Below are 16,792 nucleotides of genomic sequence, written 5' to 3' on the forward strand. Positions count from 1 at the left end.
CGGGGACGGTCACGAAGTCATTAGGAGGCAGATCCTACAAGGAGGTATTGAAGGGGAGTGGGAGTGACACTCTCCATTCCTGCCTGGCGTGTTCCCGCGAGGGCATGGGAGCAACCAGCGGGTGGGGAAGCTGGGGTACAGTACTCAGAGAGGGGCATGGGGCCTTTTTTTGTGCAGGACCTCTGGATGAATGGTCACTCAGGGGGTCGGGGATGGAGAGGGGAGAGTCAGGGGTGTTGGATGGCTCGGGCTGGGTCACTGGGAGAGAGGCAGAGACAGAGAGGGGAGAGTCAGGGGTATTGGATGGTCCATGCTGGGTCACTGGAGGAAAGTCAGGGGTGGAGAGAAGAGAGGGGTGCAGTATGGTCCATCTCCAACCATGAGGGTGGACAGAGGGTGGGTAGCTAGGAGGCTACCAAGGACCTGTTTCTTCCCAATTTCCTGGTCTCGGTGCTGCTGCAAGAGGCCGAGTTGTAGGCTGGCCGGCCACAGGGCTGACCCAGCAATGTGACCAGATGCCTAGGTTCCAGGACCTCGTTGTTGGTGGTCAGGGTCCCCGGGCTCATGCCATGGAGCTCATCCAGCCCCCATGAGCCCCTCTTCTTCCTCCCACCGGTCTGTCGAACTGCACCAACCCGCCTAAAGCCAGCGGTTCACACTCTTTGGTTTCCCTTCAGTCTCCCTCCCAAGTGCTTAGTTCAGTGCTCTGCACATAGTACCACTGAATTTATTTCAATTTATTTCAATTACTGATGAATGATTAAATAATGTTTTCTCTTGAGAAGCTCCTTCTGGGGTCTTTGGCTGCAGAACCAGGGGAAAAAGTCATCCCATTCCAACCACCAGATGTACTTGGAACTTCCTACTATTTTTGTTGTATCTCTAAGTGTGACCTAAAGGCACAAGGAGACCCCAAGGTTCGGTGGATCGCAGATAGAGGAGAGATCTGAAGTTGTCTTTGACTTTTATAGTCCTTTTTTTTATTAAATTGCTTAGAGTGCTAAATGTAGTAATAAGAAACTCATTTATCTTGACAAAAGTGCTGCTATAAACTATCCAGCCCTCATAAAATAACCTTTTAAATGATTGTTTCTGCTGGTATCGATAAATTCAGACAAAGTGCTTAAAGGTCAGGCATTGCCAGAAAGAAAATGTCTTTTCGGCTTGTTAATTAAAGGTTTATAGGGACGTGGAGGGACCCAGGTGCTGTGATGCAGGCAAGGGGAGGCTTGGAGAATGACGGAAACAGTCTGGAAGCTCCTCAAAGGCAAGGATCATGTCTACCAATTCTATTCTGTTGGGCTCTCTCAAGCACTCTGTCCAGTGCTCTGCACACAGTAGACTGGAAACTCTTAGGGGCCAGGGATCGTGTCTACTAACTCTCTATTGTATCAGACTCTTCCCAAGTGCTCAGTACAGTGCTCTGCACACAGTAGACTATCAGGTCCTCAAGGACAGAGATCGCGAATACCAACTCTATTTTACTGGACTCTCCCAAGCACTCAGTTTAGAGCACTGCATAGGATAGGACTGTAAACTCCTCAAGGGCAGGGATTATGTCTACTAACTTTATTCTATTGGACTCGCCCAAGCTCTCAGTACAGTGCTCTGCCCACAGTAGACTGAAAGCTTCCTTTTAGAAGGAGGATCTTTTCTATGAACTCTATTATCCTCTCCCAAAAGCTCAGTATAGTGCTTTAATAATAATAATAATAATAATAATAATAATAATAATGTTGATATTTGTTAAGCACTTACTATGTGCAGAGCACTGTTCTAAGCGCTGGGGTAGATACAGGGTAATCAGGTTGTCCCACGTGAGGCTCACAGTTTACAGATTTTACATATGAGGTAACTGAGGCACAGAGAAGTTAAGTGACTTGCCCACAGTCACACAGCTGCCAAGTGGCAGAGCCGGGATTCGAACCCATGACCTCTCACTTCCAAGCCCAAGCTCTTTCCACTGAGCTACACTTTGCACACAGTTGACTGTAAGGTCCTCGAGGTCAGGGATCACATCTACCCACTTTGTTCTCTGGAACTCTTCCAAGTATGCAGTGCACCGCTCTGCACAGGATAAGTGCTCAGTAAATGCCCTTGATTGATTGATTGGAAGGACAGAGGGATTGGCAAGAGGAGAAGCCCAGGTTATCTTCTGCTCACAAGGTGGTGGTTAACAGAGAGCAAAATTGGAGTCATGAGCAGAGGAACCCCACCTCCGTTGTAGAAAACCAGTGGGGCTGGAAATGGGGATCGGGACAGAAGTTTCCGGGTAAATGTTGGAACCATGATTGTTTTTCTCTCTCCGTTCCTGGAGCTCTGACCTTTAAGAGCACAGAGATGATTGGGGGGACAGAGACCGGGTCAGGTGCCGGACATGCAGACATGGGGCGATGTCACCCCCCCCAACTCTGTGGTGGTCTGTGAGGGGTCCCTGGCTCCCCTCCCCCACCCCTTGCTCCAGAGGGCCCTGGTCCCCTTGAACTCAATAACAGTGTCCGAGCCTTGGCATTCAATGGTGGGAGCCAGGTAGGAGAGACACAGGACACCAGAAAAACCAAAATTGGACAGAAAGGCAGCTAGAACTGAATCTGAACTGGACAAGGGGTGAACCGGTTGGAGACCAGACCTTCCCTGTGATGTCACACCAGGTGACTCGTCACCTTGTGGATGAGGTGCAGACCATCCAGAGACCAGGCCATCTCCACGATGTCTCACCAGGTGACTGTGGACAGGGAGCGGATTGGCCCGAGACTAGACTCTCCCCGTGATGTCACTCTGGGTGACTGGTCACCTTTCAGACATGGGTCAGACCAACTGGAGACCAGGCATCCCCATGGTGTCACACCAGGTGATTGGTCACCCTGGGGACAGGGGGTGTGTGAGCCTAAGACCAGATTGTGCCTATGATATTAAACTAGATGCCTGGTCACCGTGTGGACAGGCAGCAGACAGGCCAGAGACTGGACTGTACCTGAGATGTCATTCTGGGCAAAGCGCTGCTCTGTCCATGTGGGGATGTCAGTTAGGGATTGTCACTGGAAAAGTTGTAGGCAAGAGAAGGGCCAAGAGTCAGTCAATCGATTAATAGTATTTATCGAACACCCACTGTTTGCAGAGCACTGTACTGAGCTCTTGGGAGAGTGGGTGGACAGGATCACTGCCTTCAGAGAGCTAAAGTCCACTTCAAGTCAGCAGGCACCGGAGTGCTCTGAACCCAGTCTGGGGCCAGGCCAGCCTTTGGGGAGCTGGGGGAGTCCAGAGGTCCCTGGAATCCAAGGTTGGGGAAGGGGGCAGGCTAAGCCCAGTGTTTCCCCACTCCAGGGTTGGCCAAAAAGGGGGGCCTTGTCCCCGTCCAACCAGACAGACTCAGCACTGAACCAAAGGCAAAACTCGGGAACTGTGCTGAGCCATGCTGAGCCGTCCTAAGCCATGCCACACCATGCTGAGCCGTGCAGTGTGGGGCTGAGCCGTGCCGAGCCGTGCCGAGCCGTGCCATGCTGAGCCGCACTGTATTATGCTGAACTGCGCAGAGCTGTGCTGCCAGAAACCCAGCTTGGGGTCCCAGGCCAGGCTCCCGGAGTTGGGGTCAGCAGCTGCCACGGCAACTGATGGACATTGCTGTGTGCTCTCTCTGGTCAGTCACCCTGAGGCCGATCCCCAAGGTGGATGAGTGAGGTCAGGGGCTGGAGGGGAGGGCCGGAGACTTCTCCACTTTTTTTATCACCGTGTGACACAAGCAGATTCTGGCATCTGGGCCCAACATGACTTTAATCCTCTCTCTCTCTTTCTCTCTCTCTCTCTCTCTCTGCTCCACCCTTTCCCTTCTGCAGGCAGTGGGCCCCTTCGTCACCAAAGCGCCCCTCAAAGTTCCTCAGGTCAGCTCCTTGCAGAGGTTGGCGGGACAAGGACCAGCAGTGCTACCTCAGGTAGAGCAGGAGCGGAGGGGTCACTCTCTACGTCGTCTTCCTCCCTCCTCCCACCTTCTTCCTCCCTCACCCCACCTCCTTCATCCCCTCCAGGCCCTCCTCCTTCCTGGGTTCTGGTTCTTCTGAGCCAGCTGCCACACACCAGTAGACCCAGGGCCCAAGGGGCACACACAGTCGGATTGGGAGCGTCATTAAGCCAAGGCCTCTGAGGGGATGGGGCACAAAGTGCCATCTCGTTCATACCACAGGCTGAGGGCCCGGGGATGGGCACACTCAGCCTGCAGCACCAGCGCGGCTCAGTGGAAAGAGCATGGGCTTGGGAGTCAGAGGTCATGGGTTCTAATCCTGGCTCTACCACTTGTCATCTGTGTGACTGTGAGCAAGTCATAATTTCTCTGTGCCTCAGTTCCCTCATCTGTAAAATGGAGATTAAGACTGTGAGCCTCACGTGGGACAACCTGATTACCCTGTATCTACCCCAGCGCTTAGAATAGTGCTCTGCACATAGTAAGCGCTTAACAAATACCAACATTATTATTATTCTCAAACGCCACTGATTAACTGATCAGTAAATGCAACTGATTGATTGAATGCTCAGAATGGAAGGGGCCAGAACCCCATATTTCCTATTGCTGCTGGGGAGTGGGCTGACAGATCAATGGCTCTGGAAGTGAAGTTGGACCCTCGATCTGTCCTTCCGTTGGGAGTCTCAACCAATCGATCACACCATCAGCCTCGCCCCTCTCTTCTCTCTGTCTACGTCCCCCATCTCTCTCCTGCCTCTCTCTGTCTCTGCCCACCCCCTTCCTCTCCCGCTGCCTCCAGGTTAGGCCAAAGACCGTGATTCCTGACAGCCTGCCAGCATCCCCGTGCCGGGACCGTCCTTCCAAGCAGTCTCCGGTCTTCCAGAAGGCCGCCGTCGTGAGCACCAAGAACCCCAGCCCAGCCCTCCCCACCGCCAACAACACGGTGGGCCATGGCCAGCCCCCGGGCAGCCAATCACCGCCCGGCACGGCCCCACTGACCAGCCCCGGCGTGGCCTTGGCCATCATCTCTGCCGCCCCCAGCCGGACCGTCTCAGGGGCCCCCGGAGCCTCCACTGGTCACGACGATGACCATGCCTCGGGGCCGCCACCCCTCCTCCTCAGCGCCGACAGCAAGGTAGGGCCGGCAGGAGGGCTGGTTTGGGGCTCGAGGCACTGGGGTTCCAGGCCAAGGGAGCAGGGTCCAGAGAGAGAGAGACAGCATGGTCTGATGGGGAGGTCCCTGGGCCGGGAGTCTGTTCCCCTGGTTTACCAGCTCGGCACCCGGCCCAGTCCCTGAATCTCTCTGGGCCTCTGTTTTCTCCCCTGCAGAACAGGGACAAGAGCCCCACTCTTCCTCTCATCCCCCGCTTCTCTGCTCTCCCTGTCAGACCCCCATAGACAAGGGACTGGATTATCTCCCACTCCCATTTGTGTCTTCCTGACTTGCTCCCTTTATTCATCTTCCTTCCCAGCCCCACAGCACTCATGTCCGTATCTGTCATTTATTTCTGTTCATGTCTGCCTCTCCCTTAAGAGTTTAAGCTCGTTGTAGGCAGGGAACAAGAAGCAGCATGGCCTAGTGGATAGAACACAGGCCTGCAAGTCATAAAGTCATAGGTTCTTATCCCAGATCTGCCACTTGTCTGCTGTGTGACCCTGGACAAGTCATTTCACCTCTCTATGCCTCAGTTACCTCATCTCTAAAATGGGGATTGAAACTGTGAGCACCAGGTGGGAAAAGGACTGTGTCCAACCCCTTTTGCTTGTAATAATAATAATAATAATGTTGGTATTTGTTAAGCACTTACTATGTGCCGAGCACTGTTCTAAGCGCTGGGGTAGACACAGGATAATCAAGTTGTCCCACGTGGGGCTCACAGTCTTAATCCCCATTTTACAGATGAGGTAACTGAAGCACCGAGAAGTCAAGTGGCTTGTATCCACCTCAGCACTTAGTACAGTTCCTGGCATATAGTAAACGCTTAACAAATAACACTATTATTATTATTGTTCTGTTGTACCTTCCCAAGTGCTTAGTACAGTGCCCTGTGCACAGCAAGCGCTCAAAAATTATGATTGACTAATTGAACTTGTTCTGGGACTGGGCTCGGCTCAGCTCTTGTCCCAGAGGGTTGCCGAGGTGCCCATCGGAAATGAAGGCGAGCTATTTTTCAGGGGGGATAGAGACCCTACCTCGGGCCTTGTGGTCGGCCCGGATCGGGGACCACCGGGACGGGATAGCCGAGCTTGGCACAAGGCATGGACGGGAGTGGGGGTGGGGGTGGGGGTGGCGGCCCGTGCTCTCTAAACTCCCATCTCCCAGGTCCTCCTCATCCAGCCGCAAGTGCAGACCCAGCCCGACGGCGGCAAGGTGGAGCCGAAGAAACCCTCGGAAGAGGCAGCTCAGGGAGTCCCGGCCACCAAGAGGAGGAAGGAGGAAAACCCAGAGGTCAAACAGCAATTTCATTTCCCTCCCCATCCTCCGAACCCCCCACTGGGATAATCACTGGGACCCCCGGGCTCTGAGATGGCGCCTACGGCCATGGCGGTGATGGTGGTGGAGGAGGAGGAGGTGATGGTGGTAGTGGTGATGTTGGTGATGATCTTGTATCTACTCCAATTCTTAGTACAGTGCTTCGCACAGAGTAAGCGCTTAACAGATACAGTTATTATTATTGTCCTTATTATTATTATTCTGGCCTAGTTCGGTTGATGGGACTTGGGTAGTCCTGACTGTCAGCAAGCCTGCCTTGGCTGTATCCCTCCTGGTCACAGTCGAGCCACAAGTCCTCTTGGAAATACTCATGCAAGTCTTCACGTCTACCCAGTAATAGTCACGAACCAACTAAGAAGTAATGTGGCCTAGTGGAAAGAGCACGGGCCTGGGAGTCAGAGGACCTGGGTTTCTAATCCCGGCTCCACCAAGTGTCTGCTTTGTGACCTTGGGCAAGTCAATTAACCTCTCTGGGCCTCAATTACCTCAATGTAAAATGGGGATTCAATCACTATTCTCCCTCCTACTTAGACTATGAGCCCCATGTGGGACCTGATTATCTTATATTCATTCATTCATTCATTCATTCAATAGTATTTATTGAGCGCTTACTATGTGCAGAGCACTGTACTAAGCGCTTGGGATGAACAAGTCGGCAACAGATAGAGACAGTCCCTGCCGTTTGACGGGCTTACAGTCTAATCGGGGGAGACGGACAGACAAGAACAATGGCAGTAAACAGCGTCAAGGGGAAGAACATCTCGTAAAAACAATGGCAACTAAATAGAATCAAGGTGATGTACAATTCATTAACAAAATAAATAGGGTAACGAAAATATATACAGTTGAGCGGACGAGTACAGTGCTGTGGGGATGGGAAGGGAGAGGTGGAGGAGCAGAGGGAAAAGGGGAAAATGAGGCTTTAGCTGCGGAGAGGTAAAGGGGGGATGGCAGAGGGAGTAGAGGGGGAAGAGGAGCTCAGTCTGGGAACGCCTCTTGGAGGAGGTGATTTTTAAGTAGGGTTTTGAAGAGGGAAAGAGAATCAGTTTGGCGGAGGTGAGGAGGGAGGGCGTTCCAGGACCGTGGGAGGACGTGACCCAGGGGTCGACGGCGGGATAGACGAGACCGAGGGACGGTGAGGAGGTGGGCGGCAGAGGAGCGGAGCGTGTGGGGTGGGCGGTAGAAAGAGAGAAGGGAGGAGAGGTAGGAAGGGGCAAGGTGATGGAGAGCCTTGAAGCCTAGAATGAGGAGTTTTTGTTTGGAGCGGAGGTCGATAGGCAACCACTGGAGTTGTTTAAGAAGGGGAGTGACATGCCCAGATCGTTTCTGCAGGAAGGTGAGCCGGGCAGCGGAGTGAAGAATAGACCGGAGCGGGGTGAGAGAGGAGGAAGGGAGGTCAGAGAGAAGGCTGACACAGTAGTCTAGCCGGGATATAACGAGAGCCCGTAATAGTAAGGTAGCCGTTTGGGTGGAGAGGAAAGGGTGGATCTTGGCGATATTGTAGAGGTGAAACCGGCAGGTCTTGGTAACGGATAGGATGTGTGGGGTGAACGAGAGGGACGAGTCAAGGATGACACCGAGATTGCGGGCCTGAGAGACGGGAAGGATGATCGTGCCATCCACGGTGATAGAGAAGTCTGGGAGAGGACCGGGCTTGGGAGGGAAGATGAGGAGCTCAGTCTTGCTCATGTTGAGTTTTAGGTGGCGGGCCGACATCCAGGTGGAGACGTCCCGGAGGCAGGAGGAGATGCGAGCCTGAAGGGAGGGGGAGAGGACAGGGGCGGAGATGTAGATCTGCGTGTCATCTGCGTAGAGATGGTAGTCAAAGCCGTGAGAGCGAATGAGTTCACCGAGGGAGTGAGTGTAAATGGAGAACAGAAGAGGGCCAAGAACTGACCCTTGAGGAACTCCAACAGTTAAAGGATGGGAGGGGGAGGAGGCTCCAGCGTAGGAGACCGAGAATGATCGGCCAGAGAGGTAAGAGGAGAACCGGGAGAGGACAGAGTCCGTGAAGCCAAGGTGAGATAAGGTATGGAGGAGGAGGGGATGGTCGACAGTGTCAAAGGCAGCAGAGAGGTCAAGGAGGATCAGAATGGAGTAGGAGCCATTGGATTTGGCAAGAAGGAGGTCACTGGTGACCTTAGAGAGAGCAGTCTCGGTAGAGTGGAGGGGACGGAAGCCAGATTGGAGGGGGTCTAGGAGAGAATGGGAGTTAAGGAATTCTAGGCATCGATTGTAGACGACTCGTTCTAGGATTTTGGAAAGGAAGGGTAGTAGGGAGATAGGACGATAACTGGAGGGGGAAGTGGGGTCAAGAGCGGGTTTTTTTAGGATGGGGGAGACGTGGGCATGTTTGAAGGCAGAGGGGAAGGAGCCCTTGAAGATTGAGTGGTTAAAAATAGAAGTTAAGGAAGGTAGGAGGGCAGGGGCGATGGTTTTAAGAAGGTGAGAGGGAATGGGGTCCGAGGCGCAGGTGGAGGGGGTGGCACTTGCGAGGAGGGAGGAGATCTCCTCTGAGGATACTGCAGGGAAGGATGGGAAAGTAGGGGAGGGGGTTGGTGGGGGGGAGGGGAGAGGCGGAGGGGTGACTTTGGGGAGCTCAGACCTGATCGTGTTGATTTTCGTGAGGAAATAGGTGGCCAGATCATTGGGGGTGAGAGATGGGGGAGGGGGAGGAACAGGGGGCCTAAGGAGAGAGTTAAAGGTCCGGAACAATCGGCGGGGGTGACGGGCATGGGTGTCGATGAGGGAGGAGAAGAAGCTTTGCCTGGCGGAGGAGAGGGCAGAGTTAAGGCAGGAAAGGATAAATTTGAAGTTTATCTACACCAGCGCTTAATACAGGGCTTGGCAATCCCTCAGTCAATCAAGTGCTTAACAAATCCCACAATTATTATTATTAAGAGATATAATTTCACTTGTCCTTGGGACCTAGTCACATCTATATGAAACGAAATTATTTTTAGGTAAGGAGATTCATTTTCATGATTCTGCATTTCCATTCCGATTAATTGATGGTATTTATTGAGCAACTACCGTGTGCAGAGCACTGAACAAAGCACTTGGGAGAGAACAATAGTTGACACGATTACTGTCCTCGAGAATCCTACAGTCTGCTGGGTGCAGAGCACTGAGTGTACCAAGTACTTGGGAGAGGACAATAAAGTTGAGACAAATCCTTGTCCTAGGGAATCTACAATCTATTGTGTGCAGAGCACTGAATTGTTCCCTTGGGAGGGGACAATAGTTAAATATATGATCCCTGCACTCAAAGAGCTTCCAGTCTAGTGGAGGGGACAGAAGCAGCATGGCCTAGTGGATAGAGTGCAGGCCTGGGAGTCAGAAGTACCTGGGTTCTAATCCCGGGTCTGTTATTTGCTGCTTGATCTTGGGTGAATCACTTCACTGCTCTGTGCCTCAGTTACCTCATCTGTGAAATGGGAAATAAGACTAGAAGCCCCATGTAGGATGGGGACTGTGTCCAATCTGATAAACTTGTATCTACCCCAGTGTTTAGTACAGTGCCTGGCACATAGTAAGCATTTAAAAAATACCGTTTAAAAAGAAGATGACAGTACAGTAATTTAGAGATGGGAAGAAGGAGGCAAGGGGAATGTGTACCTGAGTTAGCAGAAAAGCGGTGTTCGTTTAAGGGAAGTGGACACATCCCTCCCAGATTCTCTGACACCAAAACCATCCCCCCTGCCATGGGTGATTCCCCTGGGTGGACACAGAAGCCAGCAGCCACCCTGATCCTCCTCTTTCTGTTTCTTCCCCTCAGAAAATCGCCTTTATGGTGGCACTGGGCTTGGTCACCACCGAACACCTGGAAGGTAAGCACAGGGGTCATCTGCCCCCAGGACCATTCCAGCATTGGGAGAGGTGGCGGGGAATGGGGTCAGGCCCCTCGGCGGTCAGCCCCTGACTCTGCTCCCTCCCACCGTGGTCTGAGGACTGAGATTGGCTCACCTGTCCATCTGTCCATCCTTCCGTCCATTCGTCTGTTAACAAACCAGTCAGCCAAATGGTTGGAACCTGTTTGACCTGGACTGATTTCCCTACTTGTCAAGAGTCCAACTTAGTTCTCCCCAGGTTTCCTCCGTTGCCTGCGGTTGATGAGGCACTCTGCTTTTCTCCGCTCCAGACAGAGAAAACCTGGGCCAGTTGGGGAGAAGGGTCTGAGGTGGCCCCAGGGGCCACTGGGCTTTTCCCAAATGAATGACCGAGAAGGATGGAGCACTTGGGTTGCCCCTGCTAGTTCTCCCCCGCCCCTGCCACTTCTTTGGTTTCCCTTGTCCTTGGAGGGGGAAGAGGCAGAGTCGATTATATGTTTGTCTCGGCTGGGCTAGAGGAAGGAGAAACCCAGGCAAGGATCAGAAACAGAGGCTGGTTCTTTGAAATCTGCTCTCTTAGAGTAACATTCCTTGTGCGCTTTAGTACTCACACCCCTTATGTCCATATCTGTCATTTTTAAATTTATATTAATGTCTGTCTCCCCCTCTAGACTGTAAGCTCATTTTAGGCAGGGAATGTATCTGTTTATTGTTGTATTGTACTCTCCCAAGGGCTTTTCAGTTCTGTGCTCAATAAATATGATTGACGGACTGACTGTGGTATCCTCACCACATCTCCAGGGACGGGGAGAGCAGGGGACTCATCCCCATTTTAAAGAGATGGTAACCGAGACTCAGAGAGAGTAAGCGACTTGCCCGAGGTCACCTAACAGGCTAGGGACAGAGCTGGGGCTTGATTCTGGGCCCCCCCACTCCTCACTCCAAATCCAAATTTGCCCACCCTACCAAGGTCATGTTTGGATCGGGATCCCGGCCCAACCCTCTCTGCTCGAGAGAGAAAGGGGCGTCAAGCAGCTCTGCCACCTGTGAGCATTCCCCGCTGGCCAGAAGCACCAGTTCTCTCAGCGTGCAGTCAGAGGTGACTCACAGGCCCTCACCTGTGACCAGAAGTCCATCCATTAGACCATCACTTCCAGTCCATCCATTAGACCATCACTTCCACACCGCCTCGGGCATCACAGCCCTGTAGTTCTGCCAGCTCCGGATTGGACATTCTGAGCCCGCTTTGCCCTTTACTTTCCCAGCGGACCCTGGCCTTGCTCATCCTGAGTCTAGGCCCGATCAGAGCCTTCCCAATCGGGCCAGGGAAGACCCCAAATGGCGACTCCCTGGATCTAGCCCCGCCCCCAATACCCCCCCCCCCGGTTAAATGGATCTCTAAGGAAGCCAGAGGAGCATTGGAGAACTGCCCTGCCATGGTCCAGTTGAACTGTGGGAACCAAAACTGAGCTCAGCACCTCAGGGGTTTTGGGGAGTGGGGTTGCACTAAGGGTGGGTCAGCCAATCACTCAATTGTATTTAAGGAGCACTCACTGTGTGCAGAGCACTGTACTAAGTACTTGGGAGAGTAACGATAACAATAAAACAGACACATTACCTGCCCACAGCAAGCTTTGTCTAGAGACTGTAGAGTCTGGCGGCTGAGTTATCTTTGAATGGATGAAACCAATCAATCAATCAATGCTATTTATTGAGCACTTACTTTGTGCAGAGCACTGTACTAAGTGCCTGGAAGAGTACATATAACAGAATTGGTAGGCACGTTCCTTGTGTGACCTTGGGCAAATCACTTAACTTCTCGGTGCCTCAGTTCCCTCATCTGTCAAGTGGGGATTAAGACTATGAGCTCCATGAGGGACCTGGACTGTGTCCAACCTAATTACCTTACATCTATCCCAGAGTTTAGAACGGTGCCTGGCACATAGTAAGCACTTAACAAATACCCCTAAAGCAAAAACAAAAACTAGCTGGCAGTATGGAGAAAACCAACCGATGCACACCATCCAATGAAGAGCATTCAATGCGAACTAAGCAATGAAAACCACTTCATAAAAGCCACCCAGTGCAAATCCTCCAATGTAAACCTCAAATGAAAGCCATCCAATGAAAAGCACCCAATGCAAGCGACCCAGTGCGAACTACCCAATGCAAGGGACCCGCAGCGTGTTTGTTTGTGTGATTGCAGAGATCCAGAGTAAGCGCCATGAGCGGAAGCGAAGGAGCACGGCAAACCCAGCCTACAGTGGGCTGCTGGACTCTGAGGTAACCATGCCTTCCCTCCCTCCCTCCATCCTTCTTATCCCGTCCCATCCCATTTCGGGAAAACCCTGCTTCCTGCAAAGAGGAGCAGGTTGGAAAATGCTCACGCTCCTTGTTCCCAAAGAGGCCTTGGTGGAGATAGGGCTACCTATAGGGAAGCTGCGTGGCCTAGTGGAAAGAATTTGGGCCTGGGAGCCAGAGGATCTGGGTTTAATCCCAGCTTCACCAGTTATTTGCTGGGTGACCCTGGGCAAGTCACTCTACTTCCCTGGGCCTCAGTCCCCTCTTCTGTAAAATGGGGATTAAGGCTGAGAAGCCAATGTAGGACAGCTTGTATCTACCCCAATGCTTAGTACAGTACCTGGCATATAATAAATGCTTAACAAATAGCATTAATAAAATCAAACAAAGCTTCAGAGTCTTCTATGGTACACGGGCTTGGGAGTCAGAGGTCATTGGTCTAATCCCGGCTCTGCCACTTGTCAGCTGTGTGACCTTGGGCAAGTCACTTAACTTCTCTGTGCCCCAGTTCCCTCATCTGTATAATGGGGATGAAGACTGTGAGCCCTACGTGGGACAACCTGATTACCTTGTATCTACCCCAGAGCTTAAAACAGTGCTTGGCACATAGTAAGCGCTTAACAAATACCAACATTTATTTATTTTATTCTTGAAGACAAAGTCACAGTAAGCAGGGTCTAGGGCTGGATCCTAGGGCTGGAGGAAGCATGAGGAAGGAGAGGAGGAGAGATGAGGAAGGAGAAGCAACATGGCTTAGTGGATAGAGCATGGGCCTGGGAGTCAGAGGACTTGGGTTCTAATCCCGGCTCTGCCACATGTCTGCTCTGTGACCTTGGGCAAGTTACTTCACTTCTCTGGGCCTCAGTTACCTTATCTGTAAAATGGGGATTAAGAGTGCGTGCCCCATGTGGGACAAGGACTGTGTCCAGTTGGCTTGTTTCTACCCCAGCAGTTAGAACAATGCTTGGCACATAAGTCCTTAGCAAGTACCATAATTATTATTAGTTATGGAGGTAGAGGGAGGAGGAGGAAGAAAAGATTCAATCATCTACTCCCAAAGTCCAGCAGAAGCCTGAGACCTCCCCCAGCTTGCTGAGATCTCTGTAACCAAGGGGCTGAAACCCCTACTCACCTTAGCCCTCCCGAGCCTCCTTCATAGCCCCGCCCTGGTCTTTGCAGCACCTTGGCCTCCACCTCAGACCCTGGCCCAACACCTACCAGGATTCTGACACCCCGAGCCTGGGGAAGGGAGCTGCGGGAGGAGCAGAGGAATGGAAAGTCAGAGCCAGGGTTGTAACCGGGGTCATCCAGCTGGTGGTTGATGGCTGCCCACTCCATCTTCTCTGCTCCCTTGTGTTTTTTGTACAGAGCACTGTACTGGGTGCCTGCTGTGTGCACATCACTCTGCTGGGCTCCTACTGGGTGGAGAGTGCTGTACTGGGCTCCTGCTGTGTACAGAAGATAATACTAGGCACCTGCTGTGTGCAGAGTGCTCTACTGGGCTCCTCCTGTGTGCAGAGGGCTGTACTGGGTGCCTGCTATGTCCAGCACACTGTGCTAAGCGCTTTCCCTGAAGCATATTTTTCACCCCCAAGGGATGGTGGCTTGAGAAGCGGAGGGCGGGAGGGCTCCACGGGGTGGTTGCGGGGGCTCCACACTTGATGTGGTACCCCCACCCTAACCCAAGTCTTCCCATCTTCTCGCCCTGCAGAGGAAGCGTCTGGCCCCCAGCTACCTGAACAGCCCCTTGTTCCTGCCTGCCAGAGGTGAGCGTCACCATCCAGGGCCCTGGGGCTGCTGGCGGGGGTCTGGGCTACCCGAGCCAGTGTGGTGCGGGGCACTCGGTGCCCACTGGGGCCAACGGATGGTCTAGAGCTTCATGGGAGCCAGTGCTCTGTCCCCTCCTCCCTACCCGTGCAGAGCCGTGCCCGGGGCCAGGACACCCAGTTCCTGTCCCTTACCCTCTCCAGTCCCACCTGTGGGGAACCAATGAGCAGGGAGCGGTGGACTTCGGGGTCCCTCCTGAACCCCTGTTCCCAGGTGCTTCGGCCCAGTGGGCTGTGTTTCGTACAGTGACTTTCTCCCAGCGGCCCCGGTCCTTGGGTCGCTCCGGCTCCCAGCAGCCACCTGACTCCCGCCATCCTCCCCAGGCCTTCCCTTCACCCCTCCCCACCTCACTCCCACCCCTTCTGCCCTGCTCCCACAGTGTGCCCAGTGCTGGGGGTAGACCCAAGGTGGTCAGATGAGCACATGTCTCTGGCTTGGGGAGGGGATGGATCAGAAGGCAGGTTGAAAAGCCACGGTCCAGTTAATGCTTCTGGACAGCCACCTCTGGGTCAGCCCAGCAGAGAGTGAGCAATGCCCTCTCCAACCGGGAGGAGTAGCAGGGGATGCTGGGAGATTCAGGTGACAGGCGAGAGAGTCCTCGCGAATAGTTGACAAAATCTTTGTTCCTTAAGGAATTGGTCTCTAGACTGGAAGTTCATCTACCAACTCTGTTTTTATTGTACTCTTCCAAACTTTTAGTTTATTACTCTGCACACAGTAAGTCTCAATAAATACCATTGACTGATCGATTGACAGAGCGGGGCCAGTAGTCAGCTGGTTGCCTCAGCTTTTCTTGATCTGATTCAGTCACTGGTACATGCTGAGGACCCAGTGAAGGCTAGGCACTGTACTGAGCCCTTAGGGGAGTTCAGCAACTGCAGCAGCAGCAGGATATAAGGCCTCTGGCCTCCAGGAGCTAACACCCTCCTGGGGAAGACCAATGCCAGTGATTTAGAAATAATGGGAGCAGGAGGGAGAACAAGGGCAGTAAGTGGCATGAATATACCTTCTGAAATGTAAATCTTCTACAGTAGCTACAGAAAATAGGCTGCCCTCAACCCATCCCTCTACATCCCTCTCCATCCCACATCCATCCCTCTTCCCATTTCTGCTCCCGCTCCTGGTCCCACTCCCATCACACATCCATTCTGGCTCCCTCTCCAACCCACCCCCAACCCCTGTTCCAACTCCCATCCTGTTCCTGCTTCTGCTTCCATCATGATCCCACCTCTGGACCAGCTCCCATTCCATCCTGCCCCTGCTTTCACTTCCAACCTTTTCCTGCTCCCATTCCACTCCATCCCACCCCCACACCTTCTCCCCCTCCGTTCTGATCCTCCTCCTCCTCCCATCCTGCTCCTGCTCCCACTCCCATCCTGTTCCTCTTCCCACTTCACTCCATCCCACCCCCACACCTACTCCCACTCCCATTCTGTTCCTACTCCCACTCCATCCCACCCCTGCCCCTGCTCCCACACCCATCCCGCTCCCCCTCCGCTGAAGTAACAGCGAGGCTAAGGGTTGCCATTGATTGCGCTGATTTCCAACCCATTAACGTATTCTCTGCCCTTCCTTCATGCGCCAGCTAATGAGGATCCCTGCTGGAAGGTACGTTCTCCCTGAGCGGCTGGCGGCGGGGGCAGAGGGGGCAGTCTCTGGGGGCCGGGCCCATCAGGAGGGCGGGACTCTGCTTGGGCCTCTCCCCCGATTAGCCACTGCACCTCCGGCCCCAGAGTGTCCCCCGGGGGCCTCAGGGTGACGGCGCCCGGCCCCAGCCCCAGCTCCAGCCAGCCCCAGGCCACTGTGCCTCCGGAACCAGGTTGGGGCCAGTGAATGGTAGGGGCCTCTTGAAAATAGGTGGGGACAAGGGCATAGGCCCCAAACCAGATACAGTCAGAGCTTGGTCCCCTGCCAGGCTGGCAGCTGGGGCAGGATAACAGGGGTGAACCCAGCGGGTCCAGACTCATGGTTAACTGGAAGCCAGGACTGCCCTCTCCGGAACTGGGCCAGAGTGGCAGGTTGCCGGTCAGCCCAGCTGGGACCTTCCTGGTCTCTCCCTGTCCCAGGCAGCCCTGCCACATCCCCGGAGGCTCCCGCAGACGTACTCTAGGGCAGGCTCATCATCATCATCATCATCGTCATCATTATAATTATCATCATCATACTGTTAAGTGCTTACTATGTGTCAAGCACTGTTCCAAGTACTGGGGTAGATACAGTTTAATCCCCTTTAGACTGTAAGTTCACTGTGGGCAGGGAATGCGTCTGTTTATTGTTTATATTGTACTCTCCCAAGTGCTTAGTAATAATAATAAATAATAATGTTGGTATTTGTTAAGCGCTTACTATGTGCTGAGCACTGTTCTAAGCGCTAGGGTAGACACA

At 53.1% G+C, this 16,792-nt stretch overlaps 1 protein-coding gene across 4 annotated transcripts in view; it reads left to right on the plus strand.

The window, feature by feature from the left end:
• The window catches only part of PHF21B (PHD finger protein 21B), a 56,842-nt gene that overhangs the window by 34,030 nt on the left and 6,020 nt on the right, over positions 1-16,792 (plus strand). For all 4 annotated transcript variants that reach the window (XM_029079491.2, XM_029079492.2, XM_029079493.2 and 1 more), the window contains 7 exons: positions 3,834-3,929; positions 4,755-5,090; positions 6,279-6,404; positions 10,228-10,279; positions 12,486-12,562; positions 14,292-14,346; positions 15,993-16,015. In XM_029079491.2, coding sequence (XP_028935324.1) covers positions 3,834-3,929; positions 4,755-5,090; positions 6,279-6,404; positions 10,228-10,279; positions 12,486-12,562; positions 14,292-14,346; positions 15,993-16,015 — 765 coding nt within the window. The remainder of the gene's footprint in view (positions 1-3,833; positions 3,930-4,754; positions 5,091-6,278; positions 6,405-10,227; positions 10,280-12,485; positions 12,563-14,291; positions 14,347-15,992; positions 16,016-16,792) is intronic.

The sequence above is a fragment of the Ornithorhynchus anatinus genome, chromosome 14 (assembly GCF_004115215.2).
Source record: "Ornithorhynchus anatinus isolate Pmale09 chromosome 14, mOrnAna1.pri.v4, whole genome shotgun sequence".
Lineage (NCBI taxonomy): Eukaryota > Metazoa > Chordata > Mammalia > Monotremata > Ornithorhynchidae > Ornithorhynchus > Ornithorhynchus anatinus.